Source organism: Pseudorasbora parva, chromosome 20, assembly GCF_024679245.1.
Source record: "Pseudorasbora parva isolate DD20220531a chromosome 20, ASM2467924v1, whole genome shotgun sequence".
NCBI lineage: Eukaryota > Metazoa > Chordata > Actinopteri > Cypriniformes > Gobionidae > Pseudorasbora > Pseudorasbora parva.
In genome coordinates, this window is record NC_090191.1 from 27,656,286 (window position 1) to 27,677,008 (window position 20,723).

Genomic DNA, 20,723 nt, shown 5'->3' on the forward strand with positions numbered 1-20,723 from the left:
ATTTGGTCTGACCTCATCATCACATTAACAAGAGCTTGTTTCTGACATGATCTTTTGGGGAAGTTCCTTTGCAGTTCATCTACATCTGCAGTACATCTGTACATCTGCAGTTTTTCTCTTTTACCAGTAGATGGCATCAACAGTTAAAAGAGAAAGGCCTGCCAACACTTCTGTCATGTATAGAGAGTGGAGCATCTGCTAAAGAGGGAGAAACCCCGATGACCTGCTATAGTTGATTTTTGAGGGATAAGAATATCATGCTAAATGAACAAATTTAAAGTTGACGCTCACATACTGGTGGTGGTGGCACACAGAAAAATAGGGTGTCAAAATTGTACCTTTAGGGGTACAACAGCTTGTCGCTGGGGCAGTACCCTTAAAAGAACAACGTTGTACCATTTTTTACCACAAAAACGTTCATAGTAGTACCTTAAGGTACCCATTTGTACTCAAAGGTACTAATATGCACATTTTAGGAATAAAAAAGGCACAAAAGATATCCTTTTAAGGGTACTGCCCCAGCGACAAGCTAAAGGTACAATTTTGACACCCTATATTTCTGTGTGGGTGATATACAGTAAGCATTATTTAACTAATAAAAATAAATAATAAATTTTATTTATAACACAATTTTCATTCTGAAGAATCTTAAAGTGCAACAATGGAAAAGGGGAAAACAATACAACAACAAAAAATGATTGACAAGTAAAAATATAGATTCATACAAACAATCAACCAACACATAACAGTTAAAAGCTTTTCTAGGTTTTGTCTTCATCTATCTATCTTGAACACAAACACAGGTTAAAAAAGTCTTTATGCTGTGAACCAAACCGCAACTTCAAGTCTCCTATTATCACAGTATGTCTGCAGTTTACTGTAAACATTAATAGTTGTAAAAACCCTTTTTAAATCTCGCTGATTAAATGTTTCATGATTTGCCATTTAGCAAACTCTTGCTAAAGAGAATGTATTGTTACTAAAATCTAGATGTAAGCCTGATTCATGGATTCAAAAAAAAAAAAAAAAAAAAAACAGTCATCAAAAGAATTTAAAAAACAATCCAAAGAACACCACAATAGCATTTACACAGCTAAAAATAATTCCTCTTAAATACAGTGCAATAATAATTGCAAGTAATAAGTCTTCATTTTGATCAGTATATCTACTGTTCTGTCAGGACTATTAAAAAGATGATTCACAATTAGGATACAGTTTGGATAGACAATATGGTTCCATTCTGGGCAAGAACACCCTGTGCACTCCCTGTCCGCTGGCATGAGAGTCAGACACTCTAGGCTAAAGGCTCCTTGGGTTCTTCAGATCAGAGGAGTGAGGTTTACTCACACAGCAACTTCTAGCTGGCCTAGATGTTCAGTAATTGAATGTACAACATAATTCGAGAAAAAATTGTCTGATTCAAAGAAGAATATCAGAAGCCAGGTCTTGACAGGACGAGAGGGGGAACTGGAGGAGGGTAAATAGCTCCTGAGCAATGCAATAAGGCTGCTGATAAATCTAAATGGGCATTATATATATACAGTCTTGTTCAAAATAATAGCAGTACAATGTGACTAACCAGAATAATCAAGGTTTTTAGTATATTTTTTATTGCTACGTGGCAAACAAGTTACCAGTAGGTTCAGTAGATTCTCAGAAAACAAACAAGACCCAGCATTCATGATATGCACGCTCTTAAGGCTGTGCAATTGGGCAATTAGTTGAATTAGTTGAAAGGGGTGTGTTAAAAAAAATAGCAGTGTGGCATTCAATCACTGAGGTCATCAATTTTGTGAAGAAACAGGTGTGAATCAGGTGGCCCCTATTTAAGGATGAAGCCAACACTTGTTGAACATGCATTTGAAAGCTGAGGAAAATGGGTCGTTCAAGACATTGTTCAGAAGAACAGCGTACTTTGATTAAAAAGTTGATTAGAGAGGGGAAAACCTATAAAGAGGTGCAAAAAATGATAGGCTGTTCAGCTAAAATGATCTCTAATGCCTTAAAATGGAGAGCAAAACCAGAGAGACGTGGAAGAAAACGGAAGACAACCATCAAAATGGATAGAAGAATAACCAGAATGGCAAAGGCTCAGCCAATGATCACCTCCAGGATGATCAAAGACAGTCTGGAGTTACCTGTAAGTACTGTGACAGTTAGAAGACGTCTGTGTGAAGCTAATCTATTTTCAAGAATCCCCCGCAAAGTCCCTCTGTTAAAAAAAAGGCATGTGCAGAAGAGGTTACAATTTGCCAAAGAACACATCAACTGGCCTAAAGAGAAATGGAGGAACATTTTGTGGACTGATGAGAGTAAAATTGTTCTTTTTGGGTCCAAGGGCCGCAGGCAGTTTGTGAGACGACCCCCAAACTCTGAATTCAAGCCACAGTACACAGTGAAGACAGTGAAGCATGGAGGTGCAAGCATCATGATATGTTTCTCCTACTATGGTGTTGGGCCTATTTATCGCATACCAGGGATCATGGATCAGTTTGCATATGTTAAAATACTTGAAGAGGTCAGGTTGCCCTATGCTGAAGAGGACATGCCCTTGAAACGGTTGTTTCAACAAGACAATGACCCAAAACACACTAGTAAATGGGCAAAGTCTTGGTTCCAAACCAACAAAATTAATGTTATGGAGTGGCCAGCCCAATCTCCAGACCTTAATCCAATTGAGAACTTGTGGGGTGATATCAAAAATGCTGTTTCTGAAGCAAAACCAAGAAATGTGAATGAATTGTGGAATGTTGTTAAAGAATCATGGAGTGGAATAACAGCTGAGAGGTGCTACAAGTTGGTTGACTCCATGCCACACAGATGTCAAGCAGTTTTAAAAAACTGTGGTCATACAACTAAATATTAGTTTAGTGATTCACAGGATTGCTAAATCCCAGAAGAAAAAAAATGTTTGTACAAAATAGTTTTGAGTTTGTACAGTCAAAGGTAGACACTGCTATTTTTTTGAACACATCCCTTTCAACTAATTGCCCAATTGCACAGCCTTAAGAGCGTGCATATCATGAATGCTGGGTCTTGTTTGTTTTCTGACAATCTACTGAACCTACTGGTAACTTGTTTGCCACGTAGCAATAAAAAATATACTAAAAACCTTGATTATTCTGGTTAGTCACATTGTACTGCTATTATTTTGAACAAGACTGTATATATATATAGGGATGATAAGACAGGCATCATATATACACCTTTAGGTGAGTGTATATTCATATAGGTAGACAAGCATCAGCTGATGTGAGATTGAATGACGTGAACTGCCAGAACTAACATAATATGCTTGATGTTTATAATTTATAACAGAAAATGTCTGGCAGAATCTGTTGCTTTAAAAGTTTGCTGTGCTATATTTATTTAAAACAAATATATCAATGCCAAAACAGTACTGCATATCAAAACAATACAGTTCAACCTCTTCAGTTTGTAAAGATTAAAACTGATACATCTGTTAGCAGATTAACAGCCCAACATGTTTTCTTTACTCAGAAACTACAGCAATTAACATGTAGTTTTCTGCACACATAAATTATAACAATATGAGGGAATACACAGAATGACGCATTTTTGCCTTAACAACGTATAAAAAAAATGGAAACATTTGTAATGATTACAACAGAAGAGCAAATCTCATCTGTTTTGATTGTTTATCTTCACAAAATCTAAGACCAGATCTGATCTGCTAAATGTGACTATAAGGCATGGAGATATTATAAACAATGGCATCGTGAATTTTTGTAAAGCTACTTTGAAATCATGTGTATTGTGAAAATCACTATGTAAAATCAATTTGACTTGACTTAAACAATCAGTATGCTCAGGTAGCATACTATTAGATTACATTTTGTTCCCCTTCCCCAAAAGCAAATCTACTCGAACGCGATCAGTACTATTAATGCACAGCTAGAACCTGAGTGTGAGGAGCAGATTCTTTACATTCATACAAAAACGCTCGCAGGCATCAGCAAGCTTCTGTCAGCATCAACACGTAGACACAGTGAAGGATTCATAAAAAGGGAGTGGCCGATGCTTCATTAATGAATTAATGCTTCGTGCGGAGCACATGGTTGATGTTGGCGTTTTTCGGTCGTGATGCACACAGCGCTCACGTGCAGCCTGCTGGGTTTCGGTCACGGGAGAAAAAAAAATATTATATCCGGTTTTATGTGTAACCAGTACATCATTAGCATCAGATGAGCGTTACATTGGAGCTGAATGAATGAATGAATTAATGAATGAATGTGTTCGCCCTATGGTTGCCTATCGGTTGCGGCTATGAAAAAGAATGCATTGGTGACCAAACCATTGGTAATAGTGATCATCATACCATTGCAAACCCGATACATATTTCACACTTAAGTGTTTTTTTGCAGAAGAAAATGCTCTTTCATGATCAATATGCATAGACCTTTTAAAAAAAACTATGACAGAGCAACTATTTCCTTTGTTTCTTTAGTAGAGCTCCCCACAAACACCAGAGGACTCACGAGCTCTCCAGACAGATGACTGCTCGCGCTCGGCACTTTCTATTTCTGTCCTCGTGGCGCTGTTTCTGCTCTTACTACCATTTTTTGATTGCGGGCGGGAATAAAACAAACCGGAGAACACTCTCCTCTGCTCTGTCCGTCACTTTGATATTTATGTAACCTTGCCCGCTCCTTAAAATAGTCGTAAAGTCGTACCTGCTCGTGCGCCACTCGTCCTTGAGAGCTTTAACGCTCTAAAGAAGAAAAGGAGGAAGGAGAGAAAGAGGAGGAAGAAGAATAAAAAGAAGAAGACAATGTAGGGGGGAGGGTGCGAATCAGAATATTATGGATTGATACAAATAGTCGCTCGCGCCAACCCTCAGCCAGAGTTGAATTAATGTGTTACTATTTTTGGAACGCCTGTGTTTCCAGGGGAAACCTAATGACGCAATGACGTCAATGCAGGTCAACAGCAGACTGGAGGAATTGAGCGCTTCCATTAGATTTTGCAGTATTTTCCAGAAACGCGGAAAGGACAAAATGGATTAGTTTAAAATGTACTAAAACACCAGAGTGTAATTTGAAAACATTAAAGGTCAATGTGAGAGGAGAACATTCGAATTTTCTGGAATTATTATTACAAAAAAGCAAAAGGAAAAAAACATCTCGTTTTCCTTGAAGCATCGCTCACACGGTAAGTCTGACATGTATTTTCTATTAACGTTCACGGAACCGCTTTGCCTTGTGTCGCCCCCTTTAATGGGGCTTGGTAGAAGCAATGGTAACGTATTTCTGACTTTCTAAAAGACCGTCTGATGCATGTTCTGTCTTCATCTGTAAAACTCAACACATGGAGAAAACACCCTGTTTCGGATAGTCTCTATGGAGCGGGTTATAAGCGCATATAAACGAGCTATAACGCGCGTGCTTCACGCTGCGTCCCTTCGCGCGCTTTTAAAACCCATTTACAGCCATTGCAACTGTTAAAATGTGCATCATTTCGTAGTGCTGACTTGTTTTTGCTTGGAATCGTGTACAATTACTTCCAATTATTTAATTACGTTTTTCAAACGCTGACTCGTGACTGGATGTGGTGTGGAACAGGCGCCTACCAGTATGCGTGCAACGCAAACCCACAATATGTAAACCGTCCGATTCGTAAATGCTTTTATATGCTTTGTAAAACAGCTAAAGGTGTGGGCCAGTGGCATGTAGGACATTGAATTAAAATAATTACACAGCTATCAATCCTTTTCCATGAGCACGAAAACGATTTATGTCCAGTACCCTACTACACCAAACCGTCTAGGGTAGCGCAAAAGCGTTAGCAACAAGTACTATAAGAATTGTGTTATAAACGTTCTTATTTTGTGCAACACTTGATTAAATGTAACCATTGAAACCTTCTAAACGTGCATGGGAGGCAAACACTCTCGCAATAATATAGAATATTACACTCATGCACACACACACACACACACACACACCTAAAACAACTACACTTATACACAGAGAAGAGTAAGAGGGAGATTGAAAGAGACACCCAATCACAAAAAAGTGATTTCAATATTCTCTTGTGGAAAATCATATTTGAATAAATTAAATTTTATGTTCCAGATTACAAGCACCTGTGTTTGCACCATCGGTGTGACGAAACCCCCTTCTTTTCCCATCTCCTCCACAAACTGTGGGTGTGTGCAGCACAGGGCGTTCACCGCGGCGGGTGGGTTTCAGCACCGTGGACAGCAGCCCTTTCAGCACAGCGGACAGCGCCCGTTTAATTAACACGCCTCCTTCAATCAACCGGAATACACCACATCAGCCATCCCAGTACGTTTGTCTTGCACGCATGTAGGGCTTCATTTTTTCAGTGATGGTCATTTACATACAAAACACGATGTGTGTGAACATTAAGACAAACATGGGTTAATATGATTGGACAGAGGCCCATTAGATTTTGGTGCTTGATTTGGGAGACAAAAAAACCCCGCTAAAGTCGTTAAAAGGAATTGTGGCAGAGGCGCAATCAGAAAAGGGAGGAGGGCGCGCATGGGAGGGCGACACTTTTTACACGTATGACGCATTTAGTGAGGTAAGCCTAACGGGTGCCTACGTCATCTACTCCGCTGGACCCCAACCATCTTTGGCCCGGTAACAAATAAGACGCAGAATACAATGCTGATACAATGCTAGAAAGGATCGGGTGAAAGGGCGTTTCACATCCGACACCTGACGGTGATTTTTGCAGAATTTCACAGGTTAAATTGTATTTGAACTTGCGCAAACGGGAAAAATAACAGGGACGAATATTTGCTGCAGAAATTGTTTTCTTACACTATGCGCGAGAACGGTGCGCAGTTAGTTCAAGTGGACTAAACTGCGACGCGTTAAGTCACATACGCAAAAACTTAACCACAAGAAACAAAAAAATTGTTGGCAATTTAGACAAAATAGAGCTCAGTCAAAGAGAACAAGAAAGAGCGACGCTCATTCTGTGTAATTTAATAATGTATATTATGTGTAACTGTAGTTGTTTCAATTAAAGCATTTCCTGGCTTCAAATGGTTGCTGATCCAGACGGATAAATGTGTGTGTGTGTGTGTGTGTGTGTGTGTGTGTGTGTGTGTGTGTGTGTGTGTGTGTGTGTGTGTGTGTGTGTGTGGATAAATATGTGTGTGTGTGTGTGTGTGTGTGTGTGGATAAATATGTGTGTGTGTGTGTGTGTGTGTGTGTGTGTGTGTGTGTGTGTGTGTGTGTGTGTTTGTGTGTGTGTGTGTGTTCAATGTTGTTTTTACGAAATATTTTCTTAATGAAAGAAGGCTGCATTCACATTTCATTCTCTCTCTCTCTCCCTCCCTTTCCCTCTCTCCTTTTCTCTGTTCAGATATACGAAGCTGATTTCCAGGTCCCTGTCTTGTCCTTTTCAGGTCTTTTTGCGGTCTGGGCTTGCTGTTCCTTGAACCAGTAGCCAGGAAGCCCTTACCCCAAAAAGTATCTGCAGAGGACCACATCATCTTAACAGATATTACAAGCTCTAAAAATTTCCATCAAAATCCTGCCCTTTGTGCATTGCATACTTTTTTTCTATTTTTCTTCTTCTTTTTTTAAAGACATCTGGTTAAAAATCTGGTAACACTTTATTTTACAGTGTCCTTGTTACTAATAAAAGTAAATAGTGTGCATAATAATACATAATACATGCAACTAGCCCCTAAATCCTACCCTAAACCTATATTAATTAGGCTACATGTTAATTCAGTACTCAAATATATAATTACACTAGAACAATATAACCTTAAAATAAAGTGTAACTGTAAATCTTAAGAATTTCTAAAACAGCAATAACACCATAATGCAGTGCTTTGCATAGATTCAACAACACACTTTGCTGTGGAACATTTACAGACCTTGTACATTTTACTATAATTTGACTTAAATCTAAAATAAACTAAAATCCTGTCTCAAATAAACACAAGCACAGTCACTGAAACAGAACCGACATCTGTGCAAAAATTAAGGCACAGCCTTTGCCACAAATCTGACGCACAAGATGAACTGAAATGCGTTTTGCAACCTCAATCTGAAAACAACTAGATCTTTACTTTTACTTAACTTTCCCTGATACTGCGGAGGTAGATTATATTAATGTATAGATATTGCAAGATGTAAGAAATTAATTATAACTAAATAACCCTGTTTTGGGGGGGGGGGGGGGGGTGCGCACTACTTTGTCAAACATGAAACAGTGCATTAATACAGTATATCACATATTTATTGTTTTTTGGTTGCACTTTATTGTTTGTGGGTATGTGCAAAAAAGCTGACATTTATTACCCTATAAAACCTTTGAGATGATTAATAAAAGTGTTTTGATCATTTTTACATTGATTTTCTCTGTCTTATGGATGGAGAAATACCCTTGTCACATAATCCATTGCCTTTCTCCTTCCTTTACTATTTTATTCTATTTTATAATCTATTTAAATCAACCCCATAGACTGTCATGCATTATATAACACAATATAGAAAAGTCCTGAAAAGACAAGAAACATACAGAAGAAAAAGCTTAAATGGGTCATAAAGACCTTATATGAATGGCAACCATATGGGTATTAAGCCAGGTCCATGGGCATCTTGCGATTGTGCTTTTTCGCCAAGAGCATTTATTCCCCCCCATAACTTCCTGCCCATTCACTAGGACACCAGCTGAGTGCTTTGGTCACGTGACTCTACTGTCCGCGGGCCTTTCCGTTGTTTCCATTCTTCTCTGGGAAATCATGCACTTGACAAAAAGGGAGACCATATGCTTGACAGACTGTTAAAATAAGGTTCATCCAAATTATACATTACATATATGCATCAAGTCTCAGGAGAAGTCAAGGTTCAGCAGGAGGGTGTAATCAGAGAAAACTCATAAAGGCGAGGTTTACGACATGACCTCAAATTGATAACTTAGAGAATGCAATCTTATTATTCAAAGTATTTCCCGTTTCTTTCTATATCATTTAATAAACAATCTTTCCTATACTAATGATAGTGTGACCCTCATACTGAAGACAGGGTTAGTCCATTTGAATTATGATCCAAAAACATGGCACACAAATTGTGTCACCATTTAGCCTTGGGAAATGGAGCAGAGCTCTGCCGATGTCATCAGCATAGGACGTACTGTTGTGGAAACACTTTTCACAGTTTTGAATTGGCTAATAAATGTTTTAATTGAATTAATTTATTTAATTATTGCTTATTAATGGTATTTTGTTAGAAAAGATTTCAATGTAACCAAAAGTTGTAATTAAAATATTAGTTTGGTGTATTTCAGTGTTGTGTGAATCTTTCCTTTATCTCCATCTCTCTCTAGCTACGTGGATTTCACAGTGTCAAGTACACTTTTAACAAAGTCATTACCACTATTTTACAGTGTCCTTGTTGCATGTTCTAACCATAGTAATAACAGTAAATGATGTATAATTACATGCAACTAACCCTTTAACCAAACCCTAATCTCACCCTAACCTTATAGTAAGTACATGTTGTTAATTTAGTACTTAACTATACAGTACTGTGCAAAAGTCTTATGCACGTTAGTATCCCCCCCCCCCCCCCCCAAAAAAAAAAATATTTTTAAGCCAGTTATTTATGTATTTTGTAATAGTGTGTCAGTAGCTAATATCAGTTTACATTTTCAAACATTTATTTTGCCATTAATTGTAATAATCCATTCCAGTGAGATTTTTGTATGCAGAAGGAGTCTGACAACAGCTGTTTTATCCACACAGAGATCTAATCTCACCATCATCGAGTCCATCTGTGATTACATGAAGAAACTGAGAAAACTGAGACAAAAACCACAAGAACTGCGACAACATCTCCAAGACGCTTGAAGAAACCTTCCTGCAAAGCTACAGTACTGCGAACAGTTTTAGACACTTGTGTAAAAATGCTGCAAAGTGAGAATATTAAAAATAATAATGTCTTAATAGATTTTCTTTATCAATTAACTCATAATAACTAAATCAAAACAGTGTTTGGTGTGACCACCCTTTTTAAACAGCTTTTGTCCTGGTACACTTGCTCATAATTTTTCAGGGAGCTTTGAAGGATGGAGATGTTGTCGCAGTTCTTGTGGTTTTTTGTCTCCGTATTTTTCAGTTTCTTCATGTAATCACAGATGGTCTCAATTATCGTCGAATTACAATTAATGGCATAATAAATGTTTGAAAATGTAAACTGATATTACCTACAGGCACACTATTGCAAAATGTATAAATAACTGGCTTAAAAATATTTTGGGGGGTGAAAATACTAATGTGCATAAGACTTATGCACAGTACTGTATAATTACACTGTAACAACCTTAAAGTGTAACCAAAAAAATGCAAATAAATATTTTGTGATTTTGTGACTAATAAATCTCTACGACAAGATGCCAATCTTCTAAGTTAGAGCACAAAAACAGGACACACAACCCGGGTTTTCACCCTGGCTAACTGGCCAGATGACGATCAAATCATCATGGTGTATTCCTTATTTATACGTTTCTTGGGATGAAAGAAACTGCTAAATTAATAAATGTGACGCAAAGGTTGCAGGTAGAAACCAGAACGTTAATCACATACAATCTCATACAATATGGCTTTTTGCTCTCACTGTCTTATGCCTTTTTTATAAACAAAAATGGAGAAACATTAAGTGAATATTGGACAATACATTTTTAATAAATACATTATCCTTTCTAAAAGTTTTTCTATTCCCTCCCCTCTCTTGACTCATTTGTATTTACCCTAATCATTATCTTCTCTTCTGCTTTCTCTCTTGCATTTGAAACCTGACTCAGTGAAACCTCCTACAGGTCAAGTTGAGCAGTGCGCTTGCATTTTCAGTTCAAAAGAAACAGACCGAAAGAGTTGGGGCTAAGGGAGAGCTTACTGGCCATTTTTTTTTAAATTATTTTCTCATCAAGCAGTGAGGCTTTCCCCTTTAAAATGTGTTTTTTAAACTGCCCCTTGCATGCCTAGTATTATTAATATCCCATACACACATAGGTGTCCATATTTGGAGAGTTTTACATATCCAGCTTTCATTGTGCAGCACATGATTTCCAGATAAGACCATCCCTCAACCCCCACCCCTAGCCGAATGGATTTGAAAAGTTTGGTTGGGACAAAGCAGACTGGAACCAAATCTAAACGTTTAGTGCCGTGTAAAGATACAGATTTGGAAATCACTCATGAATATTTCTCTGTGTCTGCCGCTTAATCAGAAACAGATGGAAATACTGGAAAAAATTGCAAGTCATAGGATATCCGTATCCAAGTTGACTGAGCCCACATGAATCAGACCCACAAGACCACATGATTTATAAAAAAAAAGCAAATGTAAGATTGTGTGAATTATTCCACCATTTTTCCCCAATGACATAATGAATAGAGGAAACATGCACCAGTGGATTTTATGTGAATACCTTTCACGTTATTACTTTTTTTTCAATTTCATCTCATTAAAACATATATAACAGACCATTAAATACAGGAAATTGCTGTTTTTCCACTGTTTTTGCTGGCTCATGTTCTTAGTGGTTAATTTGCACAGTAATGATGACTAAAGGAAGCTGTGACAAATGAACAAAATCCTCAGGCTTTTAGGAATGATGCAATAAATCGGTATCAGTCTGTGGAACTGCAGTCAGATTGGATACCTAGGATTAAACTCTAACCTCTGACAGTAAGTTGGGGGACAGGACAGGAAGTGAATATGCGTCATGTTAAAATTGAAAAGAAAGAAAAAACAAGCAGAGGTTTAATGCTTTGTCTGTTTACGGGAAGAGCACTTTATTACCATCAGTCAAATGATGTCATGATGTCAAATGTCAGCCCGAGCTGAATGTGTACATACAGTGTTTCCCACAATTTGTGGAGGACCGCCACAGAATAAACACTGGCCGCATTCATTTTTACGCTATTTAAAAGACGCATGCATATTCGTTCAGCTGGATTTCCTTAGCTCTCCCACCGCCAGTCTGCCTCTTGCACGTCACTCACTCACTCGCACACACTCGATGTGTTGCATTCGACCTTAAGACTTAAAATAGTTTTGTTGTATTTTGGCGCATTTAGTGTGGCATTACAGTTAAAACCAGAGCAGTTGAATAACAGAGTTGCGACATGCTTTATGTCGTGGTCACGGCGCTATCAATAGCTCTAAACAAACCAGCGCTGTGTCAATCATTATACATTTGAATAGACCAGTGTTTCCCAACCGGGGTGCCGTGAGCAGGGGTGCCCTGTAAAAGTTGCCGGGACGCACTTGCACTACTCACATCTGATGACACATCTTTAATATGGGTTGCAACTTGAAAATAATGCTTTATGTGTGTTTCTGTCGATGGATACACGTGCTGGCTCCTCAGTTATACACTACAACAACAGCGATGATAATAAAAGAAAAACGTGGGCAAAAAGGTCTCTCTTTATAAACTTTGTTCAATGCTGCCGTATGTCCGAATATGACCAGTCATTTTCGCCGTCACACCCGTTTGTAGCCAGAAGACGCGAACAGTGAAATATATAATTATTTTACATTTGATTACTTTATTCAATTTCTCTAACTAAAAACTAATGTTAGACCTACCTGAAAAACATGAAAAGTATTGTTTGTTTTATTCTTATCTTTGCTCAATAGTATATATTTGTGCTGCTGCTTGTATTTAAGTTATTAGTTCTTATTTTCTTTTTTCCCTGAACATAGCAAATACCGAACTGTACTGAAACCGTGAACCTAAAACCAAACCGAACCGTGAGCAAACTGTACTGTTACACCCCTAGCGTAACTTATGCGAGGGGCTGCCACAAAATGTAATTTTTCAAGGGGTGCCATGACTGAAAAAAAGGTTGGGAAACACTGGAATAGACAACAGCTTCACTATACAGGTATTTGCAGCAATTTTTGGGAAACAGTACAACATAGTGTGCATTGATTATTACATCAACTGCATTTACAGTGTCATTTTAAAATGGAGAGTGATGGATGCAACATTGTAATGTTATGCTCTTCTTGTTTTTAGCCCTGAGATATTCCTTACTATTATAGTCAAATGTGTTTGTACACCTTAACTATTTTTCAATTAAATAAATGTTATTAAATAAACTATATTTTAGTTTAATAATATTTATTGAACATTTTGAGGAGACCTTTTGGTACTAAATACTATTTGTGCAATAATTATGGTCCAATAATGACCGCTTAAAATATTGTTCTCCTAATATTTATGTTATTTATATTAAAATTAGTGTAGTAATTAAGGTTAAAATAGAGAATTCCAATGCAAAGAGGCCAATTAGAGTCATTTTGTGGCCGGAAAAATAATCATTTTCATTTGTAATGTCATTACCCACAAAGTGCCTGCCCATAATAGTCAAGCTGCTTAAAGTATTGCAGATTATAACTGCTTACTTATTTGTAGGTTTTACAGTTGAATACATGTTAGACATGGTCAAATACTAGATTTCTTTAAATATGAAATTTTAAAACGTTAAGACACACAGCATTCTGTATGTCAGGTCCAATAAAAGTGTATCACATACTTTTCTTCCATCGCTTGCACATTACTGGATCTTAATGTAGCGTGAATTTATGTGTGATCAACCAGACAGTGTCTGGAAGCATGAATGGACTACCAGTAAGTGAAAACAAAAGGTCAGAGCTGGAGCCGCACATCAGACTCTAAAATCTCATGGCATGCGTTTATGTGCGAGTCTGAGTGAGTGTGCCAGTGAGTTTGCGATTAAAACATGAATTGGCATTAAGCTAATTCAAGTATTTGTTCAGTAATAAAATCAAAAACATTGAACCGGTTGACATGTAACTGTAGATAGAGTAGAAAATTTGTATCTGAATAGAAAATAAGTACATATTGCATCAAACAAACCCAATTAGGGATTACGGTAAGTGTGCTGGAGCTGAATCAATACCTTTTGTTTGGCAACAAAATAATGTCACGTCACTGCTTTCGTTCAGCTGAATCCCACTAGGTCCCGACTACAGTCTCATTAGAAGCACAAATAAGTAATCACTGTATACCCCTAATATGACCGCATTATCGTTTAATAAAAGAATGTATTCAAAACATTTGTTCTGTAAACATTAACACGTTAAAGCATGTGATTATTTTGTGCAGTTTAACACGTTAAAAAAGTGTAACCATGCATCCACCTCATACATGCGTAGCTCTTGAATAACTTTTGTAGCTTTAATAAGGATTAATAGGGCTGTGGTCCTGGTCAAGACAATCTCCTAAAGTCTCGATTTCTGTTGGGACATTCAGATGGTAGAGTCAGAATTTGAGTAAACAGAATGAGAGCATGGATCCATCATCCATCATGCCAACCACTGTGCAGGCTGGTGGTGGTGCTGTAATGGTGTGGGGGATGTTTTCTTGGCACACTTTAGGCCCCTTAGTGCCAATTGGGCATCGTTTAAATGCCATGGCCTACCTGAGCATTGTTTCTGACCATGTCCATCCCTTTATGACCACCATGTACCCATCCTCTGATGGTGATTTCCAGCAGGATAATGCACCATGTCACAAAGCACAAATAATTTCAAATTGGTTTCTTGAACATGACTTTGAGTTCACTGTACTAAAATGGCCCCCACTGTCACCAGATCTCAACCAAATAGAGCATCTTTGGGATGTGTTGGAACTGGAGCTTCATGCCCTGGATGTGCTTCCCACAAATCTCCATCAACTGCAAGATGCTATCCTATCAATATGGGCCAACATTTCTAAAGAATCCTTTCAACACCTTGTTGAATCAATGCCACCTAGAATTAAGGCAGATCTTAAGGTGAAAGGGGGTCAAAAACAGTATTAGTTTGGTGTTCCTAATAATCCATGAGTGCATATTTAATTAACAATTTGTGGAGTTTGATTCAATTTCTGTTTATTTCCTTCCTATTAGACAGAAGGGCGCAGGTACGTAAATAGGACATTTATAATAGATTTACATGAGGATTTTTAAAAGTTTAAGTTAAGAGTTTTAAAACTGTTTAAGAATTGTGAAGCCTAAGCCAAAGAAATAATAATAATAATAATAATAATAATAATCATTACATTTGTTGATTTAAATATAAATTGATAGCTTTCAATTATACTGTTTAAAAGTGTAATTGAAAAAGCTATAACTGTTTAAAACTGGGGGGAATCCATTTCATAGACTAGCTATTCAGTAGCTGTATTAGTGATACTAGCTTTTATTCATAAAAAGATGCAACATTTAAACTATACATTCTATATTTTTTCTATATTAATTTGTAGATTAACTGTGTAATTATTATATAATAAAATATATTAAAACCTTATAAAAACTTGTTTTTAATTGCAATTAATCACAATTATTCACAGAAAATATAATTGTTTAATCTAGTTAATTTTTTTAATTGATTGACAGCACACACACAAAAGTATTTTCAAAAAGTGGGAAAAAAGGAAATAAAATGGGAAGTGGTTTCATTGGGTTACTAATGTAAACAAGCTTACTTCAGGTCTGCTTCTGTCAGAACACTAAAGCAACATTAAGTTAACATACAAACAAACTGTTAAATCAACTTTTAACGTTCTACTTCTTTATTGTGTCAAGCAGAACTGAAAGCCATCTGTGACTATCAGCACATACCTTTAGATAAAAAAAGATCAAATTGCAACAAAAATACACGGTATTGTATTCAACTGTAAATATCCACCGTCAAGTCTTTGCTCATCTCTAGAAAAGTAAAACAACTTTCAACAAACATCCAGCTTAAGCAATGTGAAGCCAATGAAATCCAAAGCACGTACTTTCCAGGAATTTACACTGGAATCCTTCGGGAATTACATCACAGACACACACTCATAAACTCTTATTCAAACACGCTTGGAAATATTCAGACACAGGCGAGAGACAGGAAACACGCATGGACATGAACACACAGTTCAGAGCATTAAGGAATGTACAAATATTCCAGTCAACAAACCAGTTTCATCCAGAGAATCTATAAAGTGCTTTGTCAGCTTTTGCTTTCCACCCAGAAGATCTTTGTCTATTTAACATTTTTGCAACAATTAAAATCCCCCCAAAAAACATTTCTAGTGGCCATGAGATCTTCTGTAATCATGACAGCTCAATTGTAGAGATACAAAAACACTCTCTGAGTAATAAAAATGAAATCTTTTTAAAAGTCATGATGTATGAAATTATGGTCACAAACAGTTCACTCTGACCAACATTATGTCCATGAAAGCATTTATACATTTCACAGGCGACTATGTCTTCCAAATAAGTTGCAGTTTTATGTTATGTGCTCATCACACACCAGCTATATTAACTATATGAATCAAAAATTTTTCTGAGTAAACATACTTTTTACTGTGATACCTTTATATGATCGATTTTTGAAGGCGCCATAGATGTCCACTATCCTGTGCTTCCGATTCTGTGACAGTTTTAAAAAAAACTAATAAAATTTAGTATCTGAAAGTTTCAGTTGATGAGTAAAATGTATATTTTCGACCAACTAAATTAGTTATTGGCTTCATTAGACTATCAGAATTCTGACCGAAATCAGTTTCAGGAGGTACCTGCGCAAATGCTGCCTGCAAAGTCCTTGACTGACAGACTGGAAAGGCCCAGTCTTGCACTGTAAAAAATGTTGTTGGTTTTAGTTGATTTAACTTAAAAGTAAGTAATCTGGTTGCCTTAAAATTTTGAGTTTATTGAAATTAAAAATTTGAGTTGATACAATGAAGAAAATGTGTTTAATAAATAGAAACTCAAAATATTATTGAATCTGAACCACAAAAATTTGATAAATCATGAAAATTTCACTGCGTCATCAGAAATAAAACACACACAATTACCCAATATGCTTACAAAATCTTTTAATAATATTTTAATAAAAGTTGTCGAATCTCAAAAAATGTTCATTGTATTAACTCAAAATTTTAATTTCAATTAACTCAAAATTTTAAGGCAACCATGTAACTTTTTTTCTAAATATTTTTTTACAGTGTGGATGCCTTTGGACACAGCCTTTCTTATTGTCCAAGGTTACAACAAAAGGAAGTCATATGTTCTAGTTTTTCCTCAAGCACTGCAGATTCATTTGAAATACAGTACTGCATGTTTTTAGTAGGCCTTGTAACAACACTTTTACATAAATACCCAGATAAATAAAAGTTTCTCATATGGTTGGTAATCGTCACACATAATTTTATCTACAATAAATAATTTATTGACTTACAGTATACTCAAAAGTAATTGAATATTACATAACCAGTAAATATTAAGTTAAAATTAGAGTAAAATGCTGTTTCCTCCTTGTATAAATTCAGGATCTTCCATAGAAAATAAAATATATACTACTTAGGGTAAATAAATGTGAAATGAGTAAATACAAAGAACAATAAAACATTTGCTGACTGTTTTCTTAAATGTTTTGTACAGTGTTCTAAAACACAAGGTATAATTCAAGGATGGTTACAAAGACTACAAAGTAGTAGACTACAAAGACTCTAATATTAAATACATTCATCCAATCATTCTACAAATTAACTGAATGTGTTTATTAAAAAATGACTTTAATATGATAATAAATCTACTGAAGTTGTACTGCCTGTATATTTGTTGTACAGAGACAAATATTAGGATGAAACCTGACGCTTCAGTGAGCAACAGTTGAAATATAAATTGACACCAAACATTAAAAAAGCATGTTTGTATAAAAAACAAAAATGACACTATAGAAGTCTGTGTATAAACATACAAACCATCATAGAGAAAAAACTATTCTCTAATACCCAAATATATGGGGCCCAGTTGACATTTGTAAAATTGAATTAACTGCAACTTCACAGGAAGTGTCCTTACCTGGAGCCCCACGGGTGTGATGTCTCGGACCGGACCGCTAAGACGGGGTCTTCCACAGGCTTCAAGACTATGGTGGACGACAGGGGCAAACCAGACCAGACCGGCACAGGGTGATTCACTGGGGCAATGAGTCAATCATCCACTGCTATAAAAGGGAGATTCCTGCTTAAGCTTCTCAATATGCACATCAACACACCAGAGGTAAGCAATCACTCATTCACAAAAATGGTGTTCTTGTTACAATTTAAATCATTATTGTACTGCACTCAACTGGGTAACTGCATTGATATCAGGGTTGTTTTTTTGTTTGTTTTTTTATATGTAAAAAAGTTTGAGACATTTGAATACTCTAATACTGCACACAATTAAACATGGAATATGACCATATATTTTGTTCTTTTGCAGAAAGATGCACTCTTCCCTGATCTTTTGCCTCTTAATGGCAGATCTGGTGGCCATTAGCATCAGCCGACCCACGGCTACAGAGGACAGGATACAAATCATGGCTCGAACTACCATCAGCAGAATTAAAAAAATTAAGGATAAGGTAACTGTTCTGCAGTGATTTAATCACCTTCATGTCGCTCCAAACCTGTATGGCTTTCTTTTTTTCTGTGCAACACAGAAGATTTTTTTTCAGAATGTTGGGGTCCAAACTATTATCTATGATTCCTGGTAATATTCTATGAAGAAATGTAAATTTATAGTTTAATCAAGCTATTTTTTGAATGGCAATGGCAAATTTGAGCTGTTCAAGATAACTTTTGAATGCAGTAGGTCCTATTTCAAAATTTGTTGAGTAGAAAATCGTTTCTTTCTTTATTGGGCTTATGAGAACTTATGAGAAACTAACCATATAACTTGGAAACTTGGAAAGTGGGAAATTCAGTTAAAGCTCTGTACTGTAATTGTACTACAAACATTATTTAATTTAAATTGTTGTATATGACCAGAGTTGGACTTAACTTGGATGCAGTGAGAAATTATACTGTGGGAAACTTATTTATAAATTCAGCACATGTCTGTCTCCACAGCACTTCCAGATGTCTCCAGAGATTGATTTTGGGCCTGATATTGACACTCCCATTGATGGTCTCACTTCTGTTTTCGTTCATTTGAGCTACCTCCAGTTGAGACTGCGAGTCCCTCCAGCCCAGCACCTACAGCAGGTCCAAGTGGACATGGAAACTCTCTTGAGCACGCTGGAGGGCCTGGCCATCTCTCAGGGATGCCCCCTGCCCAACCCTGATACCCCAGTGCACAAAGATGAAACGGCCTTCCCCATTACCTCCAACTACTTGTACCTCCTGGAGCTCCAGAGATACCTGGAGAAGCTCTGCCTGAACATGGACAAACTAAAATGGTGCAGACACGGACGTGGCTGAGACGTTAATATTCTGAAATGTGTAAGCCATGCATTATTCATTCTATGCATCACTCTCAAAAAATGCACATGCAAGGACTAGTTCTCAAAATGTTTTGTTAACTTATTCTACTTTATTCACACTTTTTGAATTCGTTTAAAAAAAAGTGTATTTTACACAACAGCTTTCTATTTTCTACGCTAAATTTTTATATTTTAGCACATGATGACGTTTTGTAGCACTGAGAAATTGAAACTTGCCTATATTGAATGTGATTTCTATGTCAATGTATGTCTGTTTATTGCATTTTCTAGAACAAATTTAAAAAAAAAATTATATGACAATATCTTCACAAAAATCAACACTCTCTACATTCCCTATTCTTATTTTTTAAATTAAACAAAGGGGGAAAAAATGTACAAAAAAATGATACACAACTACTAGGTCAGACAATATCTTTATATGATATTTTTTGACTTTATCCAAAAAGACCATTGTTTTCATGCACATGTCTGTACATTTCAGTACAAATCTTTAAAGGCCATTTTCCTAAAACAAGTTTTTCTTCCACAGATCGCCATCTTTATCGCCATGGCTATCTGTATTATGGAGGCTTTTAGAGAGAGGTTTATTCATATAGTCCGGTTTAAATAAAATTGAATTCCTAAAAACATAGGCCATTAAATTAATAGCCTAGATTTATGAAGTGATAATCCAAAACATATCCAAAAGACTCTCTTTAAAAATCTTTAACTCTAATACGTTGTTTAAAAATTTAAATAAAAAGAAAAAATTATGTTCTGGAAATGTATGCAAATTAGCACATATTTCATTAGATAGTGACTTATTTGCATATTTACCCTATGCTCTCTTTTGTTAAATTTAAAAAGTTGTGTTATTTGTGTGTGTGTGTGTGTGTGTGTGTGTGTGTGTGTGTGTGTGTGTGTGTGTGTGTGTGTGTGTGTGTGTGTGTGTGTGTGTGTGTGTGTGTGTGTGTGTGGCATGCATGTGTCAGTGTGTGCATGTGAGTGTTCTGCATTTGGGTATCATTGATATTGAGTATCATGACTTCATGTGTCTGTCTGTGTGTGTGTGTGTGTGTGCGTGTTTATTTTAGATGCATATATAAAATAATGTGATCATTAACATTAAAAATCATATTGATCAAAACTATCTAATGTTACTGAATGAAATGTGGACCCAGGATGAGCTGTAGGACTGTGCAATCATTAGGTACTTCATCTGTGTTTGATCATGATCGCTCTGAATCTGATCTGGATACAGTCTTTGACAAAAATGTGATTTTCTCAGCTCTGCTCAGATATTCATAAAACAAAATATTCTATGGGGTATTACATTTTTGTGAAAGTGGTCAAAAACCCTGGCGGTGGCTGGCAACTTTTTTTTTTAAACGGTGGCAGGGAAAGAGTTAATGAGGGATACATTATATCAATATTTTTATAGATGGAAGGCATCTA

General features: G+C 36.4%; 1 protein-coding gene and 1 long non-coding RNA gene across 3 annotated transcripts in view; one reads left to right on the plus strand and one right to left on the minus strand.

Moving 5' to 3' along the window:
• LOC137048643 (uncharacterized) overlaps positions 1-20,723 on the minus strand; it is a 300,170-nt gene that overhangs the window by 277,110 nt on the left and 2,337 nt on the right. For both annotated transcript variants that reach the window (XR_010899492.1, XR_010899491.1), the window contains exon 2: positions 17,882-18,026. This is a non-coding gene — a long non-coding RNA (uncharacterized lncRNA). The remainder of the gene's footprint in view (positions 1-17,881; positions 18,027-20,723) is intronic.
• On the plus strand, positions 17,951-19,779 carry lepb (leptin b). Its single transcript, XM_067426820.1, is given in 4 exon segments — positions 17,951-18,082; positions 18,287-18,428; positions 18,916-19,247; positions 19,249-19,779. Coding segments are annotated over 3 exon segments (504 nt in total). The 5' UTR covers positions 17,951-18,082; positions 18,287-18,290; the 3' UTR covers positions 19,283-19,779.